This window comes from Colossoma macropomum, unplaced genomic scaffold, assembly GCF_904425465.1.
Source record: "Colossoma macropomum unplaced genomic scaffold, Colossoma_macropomum, whole genome shotgun sequence".
Taxonomy (NCBI): Eukaryota; Metazoa; Chordata; class Actinopteri; order Characiformes; family Serrasalmidae; genus Colossoma; species Colossoma macropomum.
In genome coordinates this window covers 26,586,664-26,606,919 of record NW_023494787.1, presented here as the reverse complement: position 1 = coordinate 26,606,919, position 20,256 = coordinate 26,586,664, and the positions used below count along the sequence as shown (strand labels likewise).

Here is a 20,256-nt window from a genome sequence, read left to right as displayed (position 1 = left end):
CTGTAAGCAAGTCTCCTAAAAATTAAAGTTAAAGGGTAGTCACACCACATACTGAAAATACTTTTTCTGATGAACCTTTGACTGGAAATTAAACAAATGGTCTGGTGATCTCTGACTTTTGCACAGTACTTTAACAGATAAGAGTTTTCGATCAAAATACCCGATCACTGCATCATTGAGTGCGTTTACATGCATTTAATAATCCCATAACTGCAGAAAATCAGATTTTGTCAGTAATCCGCATTTACGTGCACTTGAGTTGTCAGATATTGGGAAAGCTCTGGGTTTACATGAGTTGGGCAGTAATCGGATTTCTGCTTTACAACCAGCCAATAAACTCACAAGATAAAAACGTGATATAAACATAATGTAAAACTCACACTTCATGCCGCATCTTTTTTTTTTTAAACATCGAGTTGCTTTACCCAAAAGAATGAACATACATCATGTAGAGGATGAAGAATGTTAAAATTCTTCATTTTGTCATGCATGCAGTTGGTTTCAGAGTCGCTGCAAAAGTGGGCGCTGTGTTAAACACTACTTGGTTATTTCTGGTACTTTTCGCACACATGCGTAGACTCAAAAATCTGAAAGAAATTAGAGTAAGAGTACACATGCACTGAGAAATATGATTACTGAGCTAAAATTCAGCTCTCCTTATCAAATTTCTTGATCGGATTTCTAGAACTTAATCCAATCTAAGAAATCAGAGTATGCTGTTTACATGACCATTTGAATCAGATAGCTGCAGAAATCCGATTATGATTGGATTATTGGGTGCATGTAAACGCACTCATTGTTAGAAATGTTATCAACACTAAGTATGCTTGTATAGTTCTTGCTGCATTGTTGTAAGTAATGGTGAGTTGTTTGTTCAGTGTCTCGAGAACTTCCAGTTGAAGAGGAAACTATTCAGACTCAGCTCCACAGGAGGAGCAGCGAGGAGCACTACACTTATACTAACGTGCCCTGGAAAATATACCTGAGAAAAGAGGTTAGAGTGTGTGTGTTTGCGTGTGTTAGGAAATGCATTTAAAATGTTCTTTTCAGTGGTGTAGTGTCATGTTATTTTTCATTTTAGGTTTTCTATCCTAAGGACAGCTTTAACCATCCACTAGTATTAGATCTCCTCTTCAAGCAGGTGTGTATTTTTGTGCCCAGCACTTATTTCGCTGAATCAGCTAGCTAGATCTTTCTCGCCATGCTAACAATAGATTGTTGTTTCAGATTGTCCATGATACATTCTCTGAGGCTTGCATTCGGATAACGAAAGAGGAGAGGCAGAAAATGAAATCCCTCTTTGGTATGCTGCATAATTCTGATTGAGTAAGATGCCTCCGAATAAGAGCCAATACATTATTGAGGCCTGACCTTGATGTATCTTTTTCATTGTGATAGATGAGAACAACATTGATGCGGCTGCTATGACACAAGACGAGAATGTGAAGAAAAAGGTTGTCACCGCTGCGAGGGACAGCTGGGAGATCTACTTCTCTCGTCTTTTTCCTGCTTCTGTGAGGAACTGTGCTCGGCTCATCTCTTATTCTCCAATCAAAGTCTTAGGTTTCTCTGAAGCAAGAGCTTTTTGTTTGTGTGTGTGTGTTGTGTTTGTGTTACAGGGCAGTGTTGGCACTGGGGTCCAGGTGCTCTCTGTGTCCCACAGGGGGATTAAACTGCTAAAGATGGTGAGGAGCAGTGCAGTGGCCCCAGATTACTTCCGAGTTTTAAGACCATACAGGTAGGCTGCAGCAGATGAGAACTACAGTACTGTGCAAAAGTAGTAGGCATCTGAGAAAGTGATATGTAAATCTGTTTATCTGGGTAGTTAGCATTTATTTGCTAAAAACAATAACATTAAAACAAATACAAATAAAAAGTAAATAGTAATTTGAGGTGTGTGAGTGTGTTAGCTTAACCTTTTCCATTTTTGTCTCCAGGTCAATTCCATCTGCTAGTTAGGTGTCCTTCCATCACACGATGCCACCAAGCTTAGAGGGTGAAAGCTAATATAAGCTTTAACTGGACACAGCTTAACAGCTGTCCTGTTAGAGAGTATATTAAATGCCAATTATGAAACGTACGCAAACAGATCTGTACAGAGTCTGTATTAGCTAGCATTGTGCTGATTGATGGGGGGAGGATGAGGGTTATTTTACTCATGCAAACAGAACAAGGCCAATTATTTTGTATTAGACCCCTGGCTATTAATGACTGACCACAATCTCCAAGACAAACTCCAAGATAAATAGTTTTAAACTATTTTCCTGGCTGCTTTAGACATTAGCACAGTACTGTCTCTACTGAAGACACAGCATCAAACACAGCCTTACCTCATAATGCTAATGATTATGATTATGTGTTTGCCTCCAATTACAGCTACACAGATATCATGTTTGTCACCATTCCCTCCAAGAACATGCTGGAGTTCAACCTCACCAATGAAAAACTGATTCTCTTCTCAGCCAAAGCTCCTCAAGTGAAGACCATGATTGACTACTTCATCACCGAGCTGAAGAAGGTTAGCTTTCTAAGCACAAATACTGTGAGTTTGGAAGTGATCTTTGTGGAGTTTTGTAGTAACCGTGTTCTCTTTTGCTCTAGGACTCAGACTATGTGGTTGCTGTGCGTAATTACATTACAGATGATAGAACGCTGCTGAGTTTCCACAAAGGAGACATTATACGCTTGCAGAAAATGGAGGGCCTGGAGGAAGGTGAGGCTGTTTATGACCAAATCTCTCACACACCCTAAGGAATGCACACTTTAGCAGTATTTGGGAAGCCAATGTCTTATCTAAATGCGTCATCAAAATGATTTAAAGATTTGAAGCTGAGAATAAAAATTACTAGTTATTCAGCATGGACGTCATACTGTAAGAGCATGGGCGTCATATTGTGAAAGCAGTATGATGTAATTGACTGTAATGTTTATCAAGCCACTGACAGTCTTAAGATTACTTGCTAAGTAGAATATTGAAGTGTTGGTCCACAGACCTTTTAGGTAAACTGCAAGATGTGATATTGTGTGGTGGGCAGTATGGCCATATTTCTCATTATTGATAAATTAAGTCACAATATGCTTTTCTGAGCTCATCGTGAATATTAGCAATACTTAAAGAACACTGACCAATTGTGTTTGTTTTATTACAAAGAGTGTGTTAAATATTGAATAAAAATCATTATGTAGATTGTATAGTCAAACTGGGGACCTTCAGGGCCAAAGTGCTGCTGAGATTAGCGTTTACCCTTATCTACTGCTGACACGTGGTATAGATAGTTTCTGATAGTGTTTTTAAATGTGACACTATCAGTTCTTGTTTGTCAGCTCCAGCTTATCAAACCTCAGATAAACAAAATATGTTACATATTGTGAAAATGTCCTGAATTACAACAATGTTATATTTCTGCCATATTGCCCACCCCTACTGTGTGGTTTATGTATGTTTACCATAATGTTGACTGCTAGCTCCTGTGGCTGTTCCACAGGCCAGTGCTATGGTTGCATTGTGAAAAAGAAGGTCATGCTTCTTGAAGAGTTAAAGAGAGACACACCTGACTTTGGTGGGTCATTGTGCACTGAGTGCCTGCATGGAGTGCTGTTGAATCTATCTTTCTGCTTTTTTGCCATTATTTGGATTCTCTATCTACCTTCTGCTGGAATTGTACTGTTTCTCACATGTTCTTCAGTGTGTTTTCCTCATATTTCATCACAATGTGCCATCCTGCATTCCTACATGATTTCTGTGTGCCAAATTAAGGCTGGAAGTTTGGGGCGGTTCATGGTCGTGCAGGGGTTTTCCCTGTTGAGTTTGTCCAGCCAGTGGCTGCTCCAGACTTCATCAACCTCCCTGTGGACAAGAAAGAGGAGCCCAAGAATAAGCAGGGTCGCGTGGCAGCCTCTGCTGCTCTAGCTGTGGCCGTAGGCTCCACTGCTGCTGCCCACGAGCTGGACCGCTCCATTGAAGTATGTATTTCTGACCTGAAAGGGCTCGCATCTCTCATTTCATAGGACTTTCATAGCAGTCAAATTATGACTTTATCTGTATTCCTCTCTGTCTCTTTACAATTTTGTGAGGCTACAGACTTTTTCTGAGAAACATACTTGTAGTAGGATCATGTTGCCTGAATACTGCAGATTGAACATTTGCAGTATTCCAGCAACATGTTTTTCCAAAAATACTGGATGTGATACAGATTGCATTAAATAGCTTCTGTAAGGCTTTACTCAGCATTAAAAAAAGGATTTGTTAATAACATAGTGTCTCTCCCCTCTAGGTGGCCTCGCCAGTCAGTGAGTATACAGAGGCCCATCAAGACTACAGTAACATGGAGATTGATGAAAGGATTCTGCATGACAGCCAATACAACATGTTGGAGTTTGCCAAAAAATATTTCAGAGATGCTCAGAGAAAGACCAGGTCAGCCAATTACTTTAAATAGAACATACAGTGTGACTATTATAGTGGATGGAGTGGGCTGTCAAGAACCAGAGAAACAGTTATACTTCAATAACAGACATCCTGTTATTGCCATTGGCATATTTTACAGTGATTCTTATAAGCAGAAATCAAAGAAAGGAAAAGAAGCCAAGGACCCAGCAGATATGGTGAAATTTTCTAAGGTACACAATAATGATGCAGTTGATGTAATTTATTGCAGTATTTTATTAAAATTAAGTACCTTTTGTAGGCTGTAATTAAAAAATCCCATACCAATTATTCTGTTATTACATGGCATTGATTGTATTTGGTGTTTTGAAAAGTCTCCTATCCAGCAGTCCTTGATTGAGTTCACAGATGAAAATATGAACAAGGTGGCTGCAGACATTTTTCTGGGTAAGTGTCGGACTCACAGTTTATTGTTTTGAACATCATTGCAATAATAAACTAAATTCCAGTACTTGAATATTATATTTATAGAACATCACTTTCTAAATGAATAAAAAAAAATCCCATTATTTATAAAAACAAAAGAGAAGAGGTGTAACAATCTAAGCGTTAGCACTAGCATTGGGTGATCGTGAGTTCGATCCCCAGTGATGCCACAGCCATCCGTGGGCAGAGGTCCAAAAGGGCATAATTGGTCTCTCTCTCTCTCAGGGTGGTAGGTAGGATGGTCCTCCCTATATCACTTAGTGTGATGATAGCCATTGCAGTCCTCTGTTAACTGACATATCAGAACTGGCAGCTTGCTTTCTCCTTTAAGCACATTCAGCTGTTCAATGGTGTTGGATTAGCGGCAATTTAAAAAGATGCTGTGGTGTTTTTGGATTGGGAAAGTCTTACCAGTCTGTCCACAGTTGTGTCTGCTGGGCGATAGACAGACTGTGACAAATTTAACCAAGGGCAAATACACAGACCTGGTATTGGCTGCAATAATTTTGAGACACTAGAAATCTTCTAAAATACCTGACCTGAAAGAATGGTAGAACTACCTCATATGAAAGTTTGTTAGCTAGGGTATCTGATCAACATGGAAAAGATTCCTGGTGTAAATTTCTGGTGTAATATGTCTTTGGATGTTTAATTTGACTGTATTTCTCTTTACACCTGCATTACTTGTCACATGATCATGTTTTTTGTATTCCTGTTTTTTGGGGATCTAATGCTTAGGACTGTACTACTGTCTAATGTAAAACTTTACATGTACATTTACAGCATTTAGCAGATGCTCTTATCCAGAGCGACTTACAAAAAGTGCTTTGTTGTCTACCTAGAGAAAGTATCTTTGCTAGTTACAAATAGGTTAGAGAGAAAGCTTGTCCTGAGCTCAGATATTGCTAGAAACAAAAGCCCATGTTGATACGTAGAGAAGAGACAGAGTTAAATATAGCGCAATACAATACATTTCAATAAGTGCAGTACAATACATTACAATAAATACCTAAACGAACTCTTAAGTGCTGTAAAACAAGACATGTTTTCAGTCTGACACAGTTTAAAGACTGCAAGAGAGTCAACAAAAAGGACATTATGATTTGGAGGAAGCTTTTTTTAGGCTTTACCATTCCAGTGTTAATAGTATCTCAGAAAAAAAAAGATGCTAAACAGTCACTGGGGAGGCACCCCCAAACATTCTTCAAGTTCTTTACTTACGGAACATAGTTCTACCATTATTTCCTCATTTAAGGTAACCTCATGTGAAAAAGAAGATGCAGTTTCACATGATTTGGAGGAAGTTTGTTTTAGCCTTTACCATTCCAGTGTTGGTAGTATTGTGTGACTAGGAGATTCCTAGCTAGCATCCCTATCTATTTTTACACATGAATGCATTACAAATCACAAATTAAAAGATCATGTTTTTTGCTGTTTAAAATTTGAGAAAAAGACAAAGGCATCTGAACTATCTATCTGCATAAAACTGATAAGCATCTCATATGTCTTCCTGTCTGAAACTTTTTCCAGCTATAATGAAGTTTATGGGGGACTACCCAATGAAAGGCCAAACTGAGCAAGACATCGTCAGCACCATACTGAGGGTACATGAAAACAAGCCACCCTATTACAAAATAGATCTGCTGTCAGTCATTTCTAAAAAGAATCAGGTTCTTCTCTAATGTGAGTTATATTTCTTTGGCAGCTGAGTGGCGAATATGGTTTAATGAGGGATGAAGCGTTCTGCCAGGTCCTCAAGCAGGTCACTGGAAACACCAGTTCCAAAACGTATAAACTCAGTTTTCTCTGCTTTTGGAAAAATTTAATACTTGGACATTAATCAGCTGGCCTGGTAAAGTGATATTAGAGTTTTGTGTTGTTCAGGGACAGTTGTCAAAGGGGATGGAGGCTCCTTTACATCCTCACTGCATACTATCGCTGCTCAGAAGTACTGAAGCCTTATCTGCTGAAATACCTCCAAGATGTCTGTGCAAGCCCAGGAGTCCACTTTCAAGGTATGATGAATGTTGCAATTGAACAGTTTAAAAATTTCAGTTGAACTACTGTGTAAACATGAGAAGATGCTTATTCTTGCCAGGTATTGCCAACGCTTGTGAGCAGAATTTAAGGAAGACATTCCAGTACGGCGGGCGTATTGAGTATCCTAACAGCATGGAACTAAAGGCTATGTTGGTGAGTTATTTGTATTTGTATTTGTTCTTTAATCAAGCAATAGGGTTGTTCCTACCCCTGCTTAAATTCTACCTCACTATGCTCTAGGCTGGTAGGAGCTCCAAACGTCAGCTGTTTCTCCTGCCTGGTGGGATTGAGCGTCATCTGAAAATTAAGACCTGCTCAGTGAGTTTTTACTTTTTCACTTGCTTTGAGAGTTTACTTTATGTTCATTACGTTATATTTGAGCTATTTGTACGAGCGTTACTGCTATATATAGGTTGCTTTGGATGCCATTGAAGAGCTGTGCTATGAGATGGGCCTACACAACCAGGAGGCCATGGATGAATATGCCATATTTGTTGTCACAAACAGAGGTGAGAACATATGTTTAAGGCTAGATTAAATGATGATTTGGTCCGGTCATTTCAAATATTTTTCAGATTTTTGCATCTATAACATGTTTTCTCTTTGTGAACACAAAAATGTCAAAAATCAACAGAAATATATTTATTTCAGAATGTTCGTTCAGTTTATGTCCACTAGCGTCTAACTTTATTTTCCAAAAGTCTTGAAAAATACAGTTTAGGCTTAGATACGCACATGGCACAACCACATCATGTTATATATGCTAAATGGCCAGAAGTACATGGACACCTGACTGTATGAGCTTGTAGGACATCCCATTCCAAAACAACGGGCATTAATATATACAATATAACAGCCTCAATTCTTCTGTGAAGGGTTTCCACAAGATTTTGGTGTGTCTCTTTGGGAATTTGTGCATATTCAGTCAAAAGAGCATTTGTGAGGTTCAGGCTCTGTGCAGGCCACCAGAGTTTCTCCACACCAAATTCGTCAGACTGTGTCTTTATGGACCTTGCTTTGAACATAGGAGTACAGTCATGCTGGAACAGAAAGGGGCCTTCCCCAAACTGTTGCCACAAGTTGGAAGCATAAAATTGTCATGTGATGCGTGATTCATCTCTCCAGAGAATACGTTTCCACTTCTCCAGAATCCAGTGTTGGCTTGTGACCGAAATGCTAACAGCAAAATGCTAAGTGCTAATTACAGCAGCTACTAACGGATAACTCACTAAAACTGCGTCTGTGAAAATGAAACTAACAAGCATCATACAGGCCTTAACAACAGTTAGTAAAGGATGCTTCATTCACGCACACAGCAGCACGCGATAAACTGAACGCACAGAGCTCAGAAGGGGCCAGAGTGAAACACTTTCTTCTCTTATACAACCTTATGATGAAAGAGGAAATTACTATTAGAACACGGGTTCGCCATGTGCTGGAAGCTTCTTTGTGTTGCTGTTATCTGAGAAGTTCCGGCTTAATTGTGCAGCCAGTTGATGAAATTAAGTTAAATGAAGATTAATGTGAACATTTTTTGATGTACCCCCAGTGTTTTTCGACGGGTACATGTACCACAGTTTGGGAACCACTGGTCTACTGCCTTATGGCAAAGGTGGCATTCTTTGACAGTCCCACGTTTAAAGTCACTGAGCTTTTCAGTATGACCTATTCTCCTGCCATTGCTTGTCTATGGAGATTGTATGGCCATGTGGTTGATTTTATACACCTGTGGAATGGGTGTGGCTAATGACAACATTCAAACAAATAATGCATGATATCTCACTGGCTAATGCAATTCTGAGGCCCATTCTTAAAGCTTTTTCTCAAAATCAGTTTTTCTCTGCATTCAGAACCAAAAATCTCTTGCTTGTAGCAAGCTTGTAGAATGTTTGCATCCATGACATTTTAAATGTTCATTCCCAAATAGTGTGATTCAAAAAGATTCATCCGATTTTAAAATGATTTATTTCACTTGTAAATCATTACAGAACAATGCAGTCAATTGTAAGTGGTTTAAGTGAGCATAAAGTTTATGTAATTTTACAAGTGCTCAATATTACTGCCATCTCCTCACAGTCTGAAGGGAGCCATCTTCTGGTGACAGTCAGAAACTCTATGACCCCCTCTTTCGATTGGTATGTGACTGGTTCCTAGGTGCCTAATGGTTGTGAAAATATGGTGCTTTGAAATCGAATGAATCTTTGAATCACCCTTTATATTCTGAAGGAGCATTTTTCAATATATTGCTTATTGCTGGATATACTACTTCTAGCCTATATACTACAAAATGAAATCATTTCATAATAACAGTGCATAGTATTTTCTTGATTAAACAATAAAACAATAGATTTCAATAATCTGTGAAATCCTTTCTCTGGAGTGTGTCTTCACATTTGCATATTTAGATGTAATGTTTTTGCAGAAATTCCAGTACAATAGATTACCTGTAATAATGTCAGTAATCAACTGGCAAAGATTCACTGTGTTATCTGTTGTTTAAAAATTACCCTATTCACCTATTCACACCCTATTCGGATTTTTGATAACTGAATGAGTGAATGAAATGTATGTCATTTGATACATAATAGGAATTGATCAGAGGGCAAAAATGAGTTGGTCACTCTCTCAAACTGTAGGTCAGAATGTTCGGCCATTGAACAAAAGAGAGTACATCTTGGATATTGTCACCGAGGCAGAGCCTATTGACAGCAACTACAGTCTGTGGTTTAGAAGAGTGATCTGGAATCAGCCACTAAAGTTTGACAATGAGCTTGGAGTCACAGTCCATTACAATCAGGTATGAATATGGTGCAAACTACACTCACCTGTAATTTTTTAACAAGTTTTTTCATAGATGTTGCATTAGTAGCAAGGTGTGTGACGCATTGATGTGCTTATTAATTTGGCTTTTTTCACAGACTTGGGGGCATTTCTTTTGATGTGTTTTGCTTTGCAGGTTGCCCCTGACTACTTAAAAGGACTTCTCAATGTTGTGCCACAGGGGAAGGCCAGTGAGCAGCAGCTTCAGCAGGTGTCAAAATTGGCTGCCCTGCAACATCGCGCCAAGGACTCCATTTATCTTCCTACCATGTAATTCAGCATTCAGTTGCCTTACATCCGAAGTGTACAATCCACAGTGCCAGTGAGGCTAAAGCTTGGCTTTAATTTCAGACAAGCAGGTGTATATCTGATTCAATTTCTTTAATCAAGCGGTCTCAATCAATCAAACAACTAATGGTGTGTGCGCACTTTGAAATGAAAACCTGCAAACACATTGGCCCTTTGTGGATACGACTGGGCATGCCTGCCTTACATTACAACAACTTACACAGACCACTGACTCAGGGTCCCTTGAGCTGTCCGTATTTTTGCTCGAACCTAACTCCTAGTACACCTGTACCAGCTAATTAGTGTTCTTAATGGCTTGGTTCAAGTGTACTGGGATGTGAACAATGACATCATGCAAAATTATTTCTCTTTTTTCGTCTTTTAATACAGCACATTTTTCATTGTCTTTAAATAATTTACTTCAAACAGAACATGTCAAAATATGCTGTAATTAGGCAAGAGACGACAATGGTGGGCTGTTTGAAATGTTTTACCTGCTAGCTGGCTAATGAAATAAGCCAGATGACTAACAGTACTGCTAGGAAGCCGAATCTTACATCTGTATTTATTAGTAATGTGAGAACACTGATGGATGAAAATGCATAAAAAGAATACAAAGTCATGGATTTTTTAGGCTGGAATTCCCCTTTACGTCTTCCTCTTTTCAATAACCTCTCCCTTCTCTCCACACCTGTAAGCCGTGAGGTCCAGGACTGCATGCCTCTCCAGCTGTATGGGCAGCAGCGCCCCCAGCAGTGGCTGAACATGGTGACCGAGCACATGCAACAGGTCCAGGCACTTAGCCCCCATCAGGCCAGAGCCCAGTTCCTGGGTGAGGAACTCACAAATCCAGTATATTACTATGGCGCTTGTCTTAGAAAACAGTAATGAGGAAGAGAAAGACATGAATGTGAATGTTCATGGTATACCATATTTATGTCCACTGTTTTAAACTATCATTATAGGACTTGTGAGCGCCTTCCCCATGTTTGGCTCCTCGTTCTTCTACATACAGAGCAGCAGCAACAGCTCCATTGATTGCCCCTGCATACTGGCTGTCAATCAAAATGGACTGAACTTTCTAAACAAAGAAACACATGTAAGTAAACTGGCAACATGACATTATTTTTATTGTTAAAAAAGAAGATACTATTGATGGACTAATTTCCTGTTCTCCAGGAGCTGATAGTGAAATTCCCCCTGAAAGAGGTGCAGTCCACAAGGACCCAGAGGCCTACAGCTGGTTCCAGTTACCCTTATGTTGAGATAATGCTGGGAGATCTAATGTCTCAACGCATCACACAGCTGCACTTAGACCAGGTATCATCTGTAGATGTTCATCAAAAGTCATTATATTAACTAGGAAAACTTAATCTGGGGTAGGATACTGTGGTCTTTTATAAGCTTGAGTTGAATCAGGATCATATACTTTCATGTGGATATTCATAAAGCAAGTCTTTTTCAAATGGCTAAATGCCCATGTGGATGATTTCTGAGTACTGAATGATCCTTGTGTGTGTCACTTTGCAGAGTCTGGAGCTGTGCCGTGTCGTTGCCATGCACATGGAGAACATGCTGTCAGTGCGGGAGAAAAGACTCACTCTTCCTCCCAGCGAGATCACTCTGCTTTAGCATGCCTTCAAAAATACTCACACAATTCAGAACCTCGTCAATAGTGATAACACACTAATTACAACAGCCAAATTCCAATCTTAGCATAACAGTGGTTAAACTCACTTTAGGGCCAAATCTGATTTTTTGATTTAAGATGACATAAGGCCTCATTCACCAACTGTTGTTAAGAAAAAAATTCTTCTTAAAATCCAGTTACGTAGTTTTTAATGAAGATTCCGACATTTACCAACGTTTTCTTGGGATTTGTTCCTAGGTAAGAACAGAATCTACACCCACTCAAGAGCACAAAGGAGCGAACAATCCCATGGTTTAAAACACATCACGAATATGATGTAGACTTTTTTCTTAGGCCCTTTCTCAAGAACAAATTAAAGAAAAAACTTTGGAAGATATTGGTGAGTGAGGCCCATTGTCACTACCTCACACGCTGAAGATTTCATTTCCATATGATCATACAGGCTGTGATTTCACTCTGTGAAGTATAACAGAAGGTATAAAAAGGCTTTACTATGAATATCTGTGATTATTTTCTTTATTTTCAAGTATGCCATGTTTCTGCTGCTGTCTCTTAAATCATTTGCACTTGTTAAACTGTGGTGTCCAGATGTACATAATGTATTTGTGTCTTATGTTCAAAAACTGTATGTGTATATAAAATAATTCTAGTTGTTAATATTAAATTTTTACAAACTAGTAAACTCTGAAAACTCTTTCTGTGTTATATCCCATTCACTGAAAACATCACTGAAATGTTTATGTTTTGCAAATACAGGATGAAACAGGAGCTTATTTTAGGTCAGTTAAGTTTTGTTTTATGATACTAAATCAAAATAACAAAATTTTTGGAGGCATCATATTTATGGAGAAATATATGTTTACTGCTGGAAGCAGTTTATGGTAACACTGGTATTTGGACAGCCCATTGCTGATGCTTTGTAGATAAAAATCTTGCATTTAACTTATATTCAAATAAATATATATTAAACTCACACTAATTAAAACTTTAAACCTAACCTTACTGTCTCAAAAAAAAGGTATGAAACTTGTCACTGGGGCAGTACCCCTCTTGTCACTGGGGTGATACCCTTAAGGCTAAATCTCAGTACCTTTAATCAGGGAACATAATTGTGCCAAAATCCATTAAAATTATATTTTCTAAGTTGTATTGACTCCACACACCCTTGTTTCTAGGCTTTTTATTATTCTGTTTTAAAACATTAGTTATGAAAAGACACAAACATGTACATTTCCACTAGGAAAAACTTATTTAAGGTACACAATTGGACCTTAAAACCATTATTGTACCTTTAAGGGTATATCCATTTACATTGTTTGTACCTTGATGAATGAGAAATGTACCTGCGCTGTATCTTTATTTCTCATAGTGTAGTACTAATCCTAATCCTAACCCTAACACTGCTGAGAATGAACTGAATTTCACCAGATTGTAAATAATCTGATCCACTATAAAGAATTTAATGGGGGCTGTCAAAATATAGTGGGACTTATTTTTATTGATTCCTTTTTTTTCAATTTACCATGTCTTACCTCATCATTAGCGAATATATGTGGGATTTTGACTCCATGGCTTATAAATAAATGAATGTAAACCGTTTACATACGACTTGCTTCTAAATTTTTAATCAACAGCAATCAAGCTAACTAAACTAGAGGAAGCAGGATTGGCAATTGTCCAACTTCTCCTTCAGTTTCACAGCCAATCAAGAGGCAGGATTGCTTGTCGTCCAGTATCTTAAGCCCGTTACATTTGAAGCGTAGTTAAGCGGTTTGATCTCACCGACTGTTCTGATTGGATGCTACAAAATCTTTTCTGCATTTTAATTGGCTCTGACGCCTGTTAATTATAGTCAGCGCGAAAGAGAATCCGGTCCGCCGCAGTCCGGACCTTTTTTTTTGGATCCGCAGTGAAGGACGGGGCGTGTTTTAGTGGATTGGTCGCCGATTCTCGTCCTGTGATTGGACCCCTTCGCCGTGGTTCCTGTGAACTTGCCCTGTGGTCAAACTGCATAAACACAGGCGAATAGTTGCTCGGCTTTGAGGAGTGGATACAAAAAGAGAGAGAGGGGGAGAGAGACGGGGAGACTGTATGGGAGCACGCTGGCTGTTTGTTTAGCATCGATTCAAACCTTCACGGAGTTCACAGTCTGAGACGCTGCGGGTTTTGGTACATTGTGCCGGCTTCAGGATGATGAAGTTTAGGTTCAGACGGCAGGGAAACGACCCGCAGAGAGAAAAAATAAAGCAGGACCTTTTTGCATTCAATAAGGTAGGTGAGACATGGGGCTAGTGTTCCCTCTCTCCCCGAGAGCAGGCGTGCAGTTCGGAGCTGGGCTGGAAATCGGCCCGCTGAGCGTTTTAAGACTAGCCGACGGTTTTCTCTGTGAGCTCTTTGCTTGCGCGGTCATAAAATGTAAACTAGTCTGCACGTATTTCTGTGGTTGCTGAGAAATGTTGCGTTGTCAACTGCTCATCACTAGTCTAACATTTTATTGGCCTGAGTCAATAAAAATACGCCTAAAGTTGTTGAAACAGTCATAAGCAGTGTCGCCTGCTGTAAGTTTGTTCTCTCTTACGCCCAAGTTTGATTTTCAATCGTATCGTCAGAGTTGTTTATGTGCTATTGTCTTTTTGAGTTTTAGTCCTCCTCACCGCCCCCCACCACGCACCAGTAGTGCTCTGTGTAACATTGCTGTTTGGAGCTAAATAAAAAGCTTAAACTTTTCTGTACTCTGCTCGATAAACATGCACAGCTTGGACCACTCCAGCTGCTCCACACTCATGCTATCTGTTGTTTGTCCAGTATATTTAAACGCTTGGCTAAAACAATCAGAGTAAGGTTCTGGCCTAATTTGCGTATCACCTGCCTCTCTCAACACTGAATGCCGAAATCTCAAGTCATATTATGTGTGAACACAATAGAGAGAGGTCTGGGACGTTTGCCAAGCTGTAAAAGTTGGTGAAATTTGTTGTGTAATGAGACACGTAACATCTTCATTAAGATAAGACAGTTCTCCCAGAGATGGACATGAAGAAGTGGGACCAGGTTGCCTTATGTCATTATACTGATAGCACTTTGTCACATTTTGGCTCCATCTTTGTTAAAGGGGTGTAAGTCTAAGGACCAACTCGAAATGTTATACTCTTTCAGAAACAGCCTACACTCTTAAAAAAAGATGGTTCTCCAAGGGTTCTTTAGTAAAGGAAATGTTTCTTTTTAGAACCACGAGTTCTGTATTTGCCTTTTTGCATGGTGAAATGATTCTTCAGATCAATGGAGAATATGTTTTATATGGTTCTGTTTTGAAAATGGTTATATATTGCACCAAAAAGGGTTCTGCTGTTGTTACAATGCCAAGCTTGTAACAGTAGAAGAACACTTTTTGATGCTATATAGAACCATTTTCAAAAAAAGGTCGAATGAAGAAGCATATTGAACATATTATCCATCATATCATGGTCTGCAAATAGATCCATTCCTTTTTCTAAAGAACCCTTGTAGAACCATGTTCACTTGGCTAGTCTTGTTACTCTCACATTGTAGCTCAGAGAAGAAGAGCAGTGGCGGCCAGGGTGACGGCATCTGTGTGAATCTGATGAGGCATCTTGACACAGTGTGAAATGTCTTAGGATGGGCCAGTCATTTATCATGTCACACTTCATCATCTGGTGCCAAAGCAGCTGCTGCCCACTTAATGCCAAGCCCATGTTCCTCAAACATTTCATGGCTGGTTTGGTGAAAATTTGTTCAAAATTTTGCTTCCTTTGCTTAGCTTTTCTTCTAGAAGTGCAATGCTCAGCCCACGGTTCAGTTCAATCCATGACACTGGGTACACGATTCAGTATTCTTATGATATTTTGAACAAAATTTGAATGAAGCAAAATGATGATTCTAATGATATTGCACAACTTACTAAGGACACTAGAGCTGGGAGGCAGGAGGAGTACTGGAGTGAGCTGCAGTTGGATTAAATGGCACAATTAATAGAATGTCCATTCTGTACAATGCACATTGTATCACAATGCGTTATTATCACAATGCATTATTATACTCTTATTTTCTTGCATTGTCTTCTGGGCAGAAATTCCGTCCCAGTTTGGACAGTGTTGGATAAGCCTACTTAACTAATGTTTCGCCTGATTAATCGTTCCGTATGAGACTCAGTGCAATTAGGCAGCTTTTGATGTTGCTTATAAAGTTCATCCTGCTGCCTCATTATAATGGAGTATAATGAGATGTCAAAATGCTGAGCTAGTGTCGCATCACAGTCAGACTGTGTGCAGTGGATGAACTGAAGCATACGCTTTCTTTTCCTTTCATCCAGACTGTTGAACATGGATTCCCCAACCAGCCGAGTGCTTTGGCATACGACCCAAAACTGCAGCTTATGGCCATTGGAACTAAATCAGGAGCCATCAAAGTGTATCCTTTTCAAACAGGAAACCTATGTGTGTATGTGTTGGTGAGTGAACACAAGCTCTATTTTAGTGTCTTCCTTTTTTTTGTGCTGTTTTTGTTCTGTTTTGGGGTGGGGGGGGTGGGGGGGTGGGGGGTGGTTTAAAATATGGAGGAAGAGGGGCATGGTGTACAGCAGGCCTGAAGAAATCTCCCTTGCATCACTTGCAGTTCGGATGTGTAATACATCTGCTCGTTCCAGCAAGCTTTTTTTTCTTTGAGCAGCTACTGAACATGATTGAAGGCATACTTTGAACAAGTTCTGGGCTCCTGGTTCTTTTAATTGGAGTGCTGGTACATATGCACACGATGAGAAAGTGGCCTACTTTATGCTTCATTGATGACACTTAATTACTGAGATTCTATGGCTCTAATGGGGAACCTTTCCACTCTGATCATTTTGGAGTTTTGGAAAGTCATCACACACTGTTCCCACTGTGTGTTTGTGTTGAATCTGTGGTTTAAACATATTCAGTCCTTGTTATAACTTGCTGCAAAAGGAACAGAGGTAGATGTATTCCCAAAGGGGATGTTTCTAAGACACCCCTCTTTGAGTTCCTTGCTTTTAGAGTTTGACATGCTCCAGGTCACTGTGTGCATGTTAGTGCTCTATGGTAAAGGAATGTTTAGGAGGGTGTAATTACTCCTATCAGACTGCAGTGTTGGAGACTCCCTTGGCGACCTGAAATTTATCTGCTCCGTTTGGACTGGGATAATCAGCATGGGCAGAATCCTGAGGAATGTCTTCAGCATTTGTTTTACTAACACTCGGCAAGCAAGGCGAGCATATTGCAGAATGTGTACTCTTCTGTCAGGGTCAGGAAGTTCTCTGAGCTGTTGTAATGGTGGCCGTCATACACACAGTACAGGTCTTTGAGCTGCAGTAAGGCTTGGTTAAAGGAGGCTGGTACTGTCAGGCACAGCCCAGCTGACAATCATTGGCTCTAGGGCCCTGAGTCATTCTGTGGACTCTGAAGACTGCAGTTGCAGCCAGTGTCATCCAGCTACCTGTTAGGGATAGACATGGTTATCCCATTATAAGGATATCTGAGCGTGTAATTATTGTTAGTAGTAGTTGTAGTATTAATAATATTAGTGTTATTTTTAGTATAGTTGGCTATTGAAATAAGACATCTGTAGTTTGTAATTAAAAAAAAAAAAAGTGTTATATTTTTAAATAAAATTTTGGCTCACAGTGCAGTGTAGAACCACAGAGAATTTTGGTTCACAAGCCGTAGACATGTCTCATTAAATGACATGCTGAAATATAAGCGGTGCTGTGGATGGAAACCTTTCAAACAAAAAGGTGACAAATGTGTTGAGTAGTGCGGGGTGATTATATCTTCTATGCCAGTTTACTGTGAAATTGACATACTGTGATATTACTTGTCAGTTTTAGCAATATATTTTTATATATTTATAAGTTTTTTTTTATATATATATATATATATATATATATATATATATATATATATATATATATATATAAGTTATCATATATAACGGCTATTGCTAAGGGTTTGTGTTTTTAATTTTAGATTTAACTATGGAAAAGATCTTTTGCTGGGTGGCTTAGATTCTTTTTTTGTTTTTCAAAAGTTTGAAAATAAATAAGTAGTAAGTTTCTTTTTGCGAATGTGAGCATCTGATATCGTGATGCACTAGACAAATTTATCACAGTAATCTGTGCGACCCTGAGTAAGACTCATTTTGCAGGTCAACTGGAATAAGATCACTGAATCTAGAGATGGCGCTGATCGATATCTGTATCCGGTATGGTGCCAATATCAGCAGAGAATGCTGGATCAAATATTGGAAGGGGAAAAACATGAATCTGATCCAGTCCTGTAACAAATCCAGCCTGAAATATCACATACTTGTATTGTACCTATAATCAGAAAGTCTGCATTTAATCGCTAAATGTGGCCATGAACTGCCTACTATTACAGGAAAATTACCAACCATAAGATATTGTTGTAATGTAGGGGCAGAAGATTTTTTCAAAACGAGGTTACAAGAAAAGCAAACATGCAGGAACCACATCAGTAGCATTGACAAATGTGTAGATGTCGCAGTTAAAAGCTAAAAAATGCTTCAGAGAAAGCTTTTGAATAATGAGGAGATGCCATGAACCTCTAACTTTTTATTTTTTTATTTATTTATTTTTTTCAATCCTGTGATTGTGTCTTGCTTTGAAAGGCTCAGTCATGGCACAGAGCTGAGAACTGCTTGCAAAGTTTGTGTTTCCCATGGAAGAGATAAAATGTGGCACAGAACTGCGTTCACAAGGTGCACATCCTAACATGCAAAAGAAATCAAGCACTCCATTTACGTATGGTTGGAGCACCTGAGGCTGAGAGATGAGCTATGCATTTCTTACTGTGGTGTAGTAGAGTGTTTGAGTAGTTTGAGCGTGATAGTCTGCTTAAGATAATCTTTTTAAGTGTAGTAGTAGTAGTAGTAGTTTTAGAGCTGTAATGATGGACTCGACCTGCGATTTGATTTGATTCAGTTCACGATACTGGGATTCTGGATACAATTTGACATTGCCATGATATTTTGGACAAAATTTGAATGAGAAAAATGATGACTATAATCATTTCAAAATTTACTACCATGCAAGTAAATCATGCAAAATTTACTACCATGAAAAAACATTGCACCGTTAAGTTCTCTCGGGCGTCTTGTTGATGCAATACTCTGGCCCCTCATTTGTTAAAGCATGTAAAAAAAAAAAAATAAAAAAAAAATAAAAAGTCCTTTGTTTTTGGTTGTGCCACCTGACATTTGAGGAAATAAGAACATGTGGACAACAGTTTTTCATTGAGTCGAGTATTTTTTTAAAGTTGCCTTATTTTACATGGTTTTTATTTTAAAGGTTTCAAACATAAAATTATGCCAAACTATTTTATTTAGAATTTTCTGTAACTAAATTACCTTTTTTGATGGTTAACTTGATCAACATATGTGGTTGGACAGTTGTGCCAACAGTTTTAGACTTTTAGAGACAGAAAGAAACTAAAATGAAATTTATGTGGGTGCAGTGAAAATTGTTTCATATAAGAGTTATTGTTGAATTTGATACATCTCATGTATTTATTAAATTATTTTGGGGGATAATAATTGACTTGGACACAAAGAGTGCACATCATGTCAATGACCCATATAACTAGTAATGATGGTTAACATGCCCATTTCTCCGACCTGTCCCTCACCAGACTCTGTCTGTCTGCAGCGGACAGCTCATGCGTCAGCCTCTGCCCTGACAAGAAGGCGGGCGGGAGAGTGGCATGGCTGGTAGGTGGGAAAGGAAGAGGTTGTTTTGAGGTTAGCTAATGAGGAGTTTGGTTTTAGGAGTATTTCCTCTGTCTGGGTACACATGGGCGTGTAGTGGCGGTGAGAGGGCTGGATGACTGAGGATTGTGGGTTCAGTTTTTTTTTCACCCTGTGTTTGAGTGGCGTAGTCAACCTCTCGTAAAGGGTTCCCTCAGAAGACCTGCCCCATTTATGCTCATAGCTCGAGGGACCACTGCCATCATAAATCATGTTTCTGAATCATTTGTGACAATGGAAAGCGTGCCTGCAGTAAAATGTTCTATTGTTGGATGTCAGTTTTTGACCCTAAGATGTTTTCTTTCTTAGAAATGTGACTGACATGGTGTCAACCTAAGTTTGGTTTTAAAAAGGACTCCTTGCAGCCTGCTTTTGACACTAACACATGGTGCTTTTGACCTTCTCAGATAAAGCTGATCTGCACAGCTTTTCTGGTGTGGCAATGGAGAGTCCACTTTGAATTGTTTAGGCAGCAAGAGCCTGTAAATTCCTGCTCTCATCATTCCTTCTTTACCCTGAACTCTTGATAAACACTAACTTTATCTAACTTTGTAGTGAAGTGCTGACAGATGAAGATAGGGTAATGACCACTGTCGAGGTGCTATGAGGGCTGAAAGATCAATTGTTTTTATACTGAAATTGCAGTTTGAAAAAGTGCAATTTTCAAATTGTAAGAGCTGAAATATTTATTTTCACCCTGATTATCAACATCTTAAGTTCTAAGTGGGAAAATTTAAACTTTAACACTGAGCTGGACCACCTGTAGATGAGATAAAGCAACCAAACACTAATG

At 39.0% G+C, this 20,256-nt stretch overlaps 2 protein-coding genes across 5 annotated transcripts in view; both read left to right on the top strand.

Annotated features, from left to right (window-relative positions):
- Nucleotides 1-12,397, top strand: part of myo15aa (myosin XVAa) — a 55,160-nt gene extending 42,763 nt beyond the window's left edge. For 2 of the 3 annotated variants that reach the window (XM_036566695.1, XM_036566696.1), the window contains 23 exons: nucleotides 879-994; nucleotides 1,082-1,141; nucleotides 1,228-1,303; nucleotides 1,399-1,514; nucleotides 1,620-1,738; nucleotides 2,377-2,518; nucleotides 2,602-2,713; nucleotides 3,758-3,963; nucleotides 4,275-4,417; nucleotides 4,548-4,620; nucleotides 4,762-4,834; nucleotides 6,404-6,477; nucleotides 6,579-6,661; nucleotides 6,758-6,888; nucleotides 6,972-7,066; nucleotides 7,154-7,231; nucleotides 7,326-7,422; nucleotides 9,550-9,710; nucleotides 9,870-10,003; nucleotides 10,720-10,853; nucleotides 10,987-11,120; nucleotides 11,201-11,341; nucleotides 11,552-12,397. In XM_036566695.1, the coding sequence (XP_036422588.1) occupies nucleotides 879-994; nucleotides 1,082-1,141; nucleotides 1,228-1,303; nucleotides 1,399-1,514; nucleotides 1,620-1,738; nucleotides 2,377-2,518; nucleotides 2,602-2,713; nucleotides 3,758-3,963; nucleotides 4,275-4,417; nucleotides 4,548-4,620; nucleotides 4,762-4,834; nucleotides 6,404-6,477; nucleotides 6,579-6,661; nucleotides 6,758-6,888; nucleotides 6,972-7,066; nucleotides 7,154-7,231; nucleotides 7,326-7,422; nucleotides 9,550-9,710; nucleotides 9,870-10,003; nucleotides 10,720-10,853; nucleotides 10,987-11,120; nucleotides 11,201-11,341; nucleotides 11,552-11,653 (2,600 nt within the window). In that variant the 3' untranslated portion in view covers nucleotides 11,654-12,397. The remainder of the gene's footprint in view (nucleotides 1-878; nucleotides 995-1,081; nucleotides 1,142-1,227; nucleotides 1,304-1,398; nucleotides 1,515-1,619; nucleotides 1,739-2,376; nucleotides 2,519-2,601; nucleotides 2,714-3,757; nucleotides 3,964-4,274; nucleotides 4,418-4,547; nucleotides 4,621-4,761; nucleotides 4,835-6,403; nucleotides 6,478-6,578; nucleotides 6,662-6,757; nucleotides 6,889-6,971; nucleotides 7,067-7,153; nucleotides 7,232-7,325; nucleotides 7,423-9,549; nucleotides 9,711-9,869; nucleotides 10,004-10,719; nucleotides 10,854-10,986; nucleotides 11,121-11,200; nucleotides 11,342-11,551) is intronic. The other variant, XM_036566694.1, reaches the window with a different exon arrangement.
- Nucleotides 12,398-13,605: 1,208 nt separating this feature from the next.
- Nucleotides 13,606-20,256, top strand: part of llgl1 (LLGL scribble cell polarity complex component 1) — a 43,062-nt gene continuing 36,411 nt past the window's right edge. For both annotated transcript variants that reach the window (XM_036566691.1, XM_036566690.1), the window contains exons 1-2: nucleotides 13,606-13,943; nucleotides 16,000-16,097. In XM_036566691.1, the coding sequence (XP_036422584.1) occupies nucleotides 13,863-13,943; nucleotides 16,000-16,097 (179 nt within the window). In that variant the 5' untranslated portion in view covers nucleotides 13,606-13,862. The remainder of the gene's footprint in view (nucleotides 13,944-15,999; nucleotides 16,098-20,256) is intronic.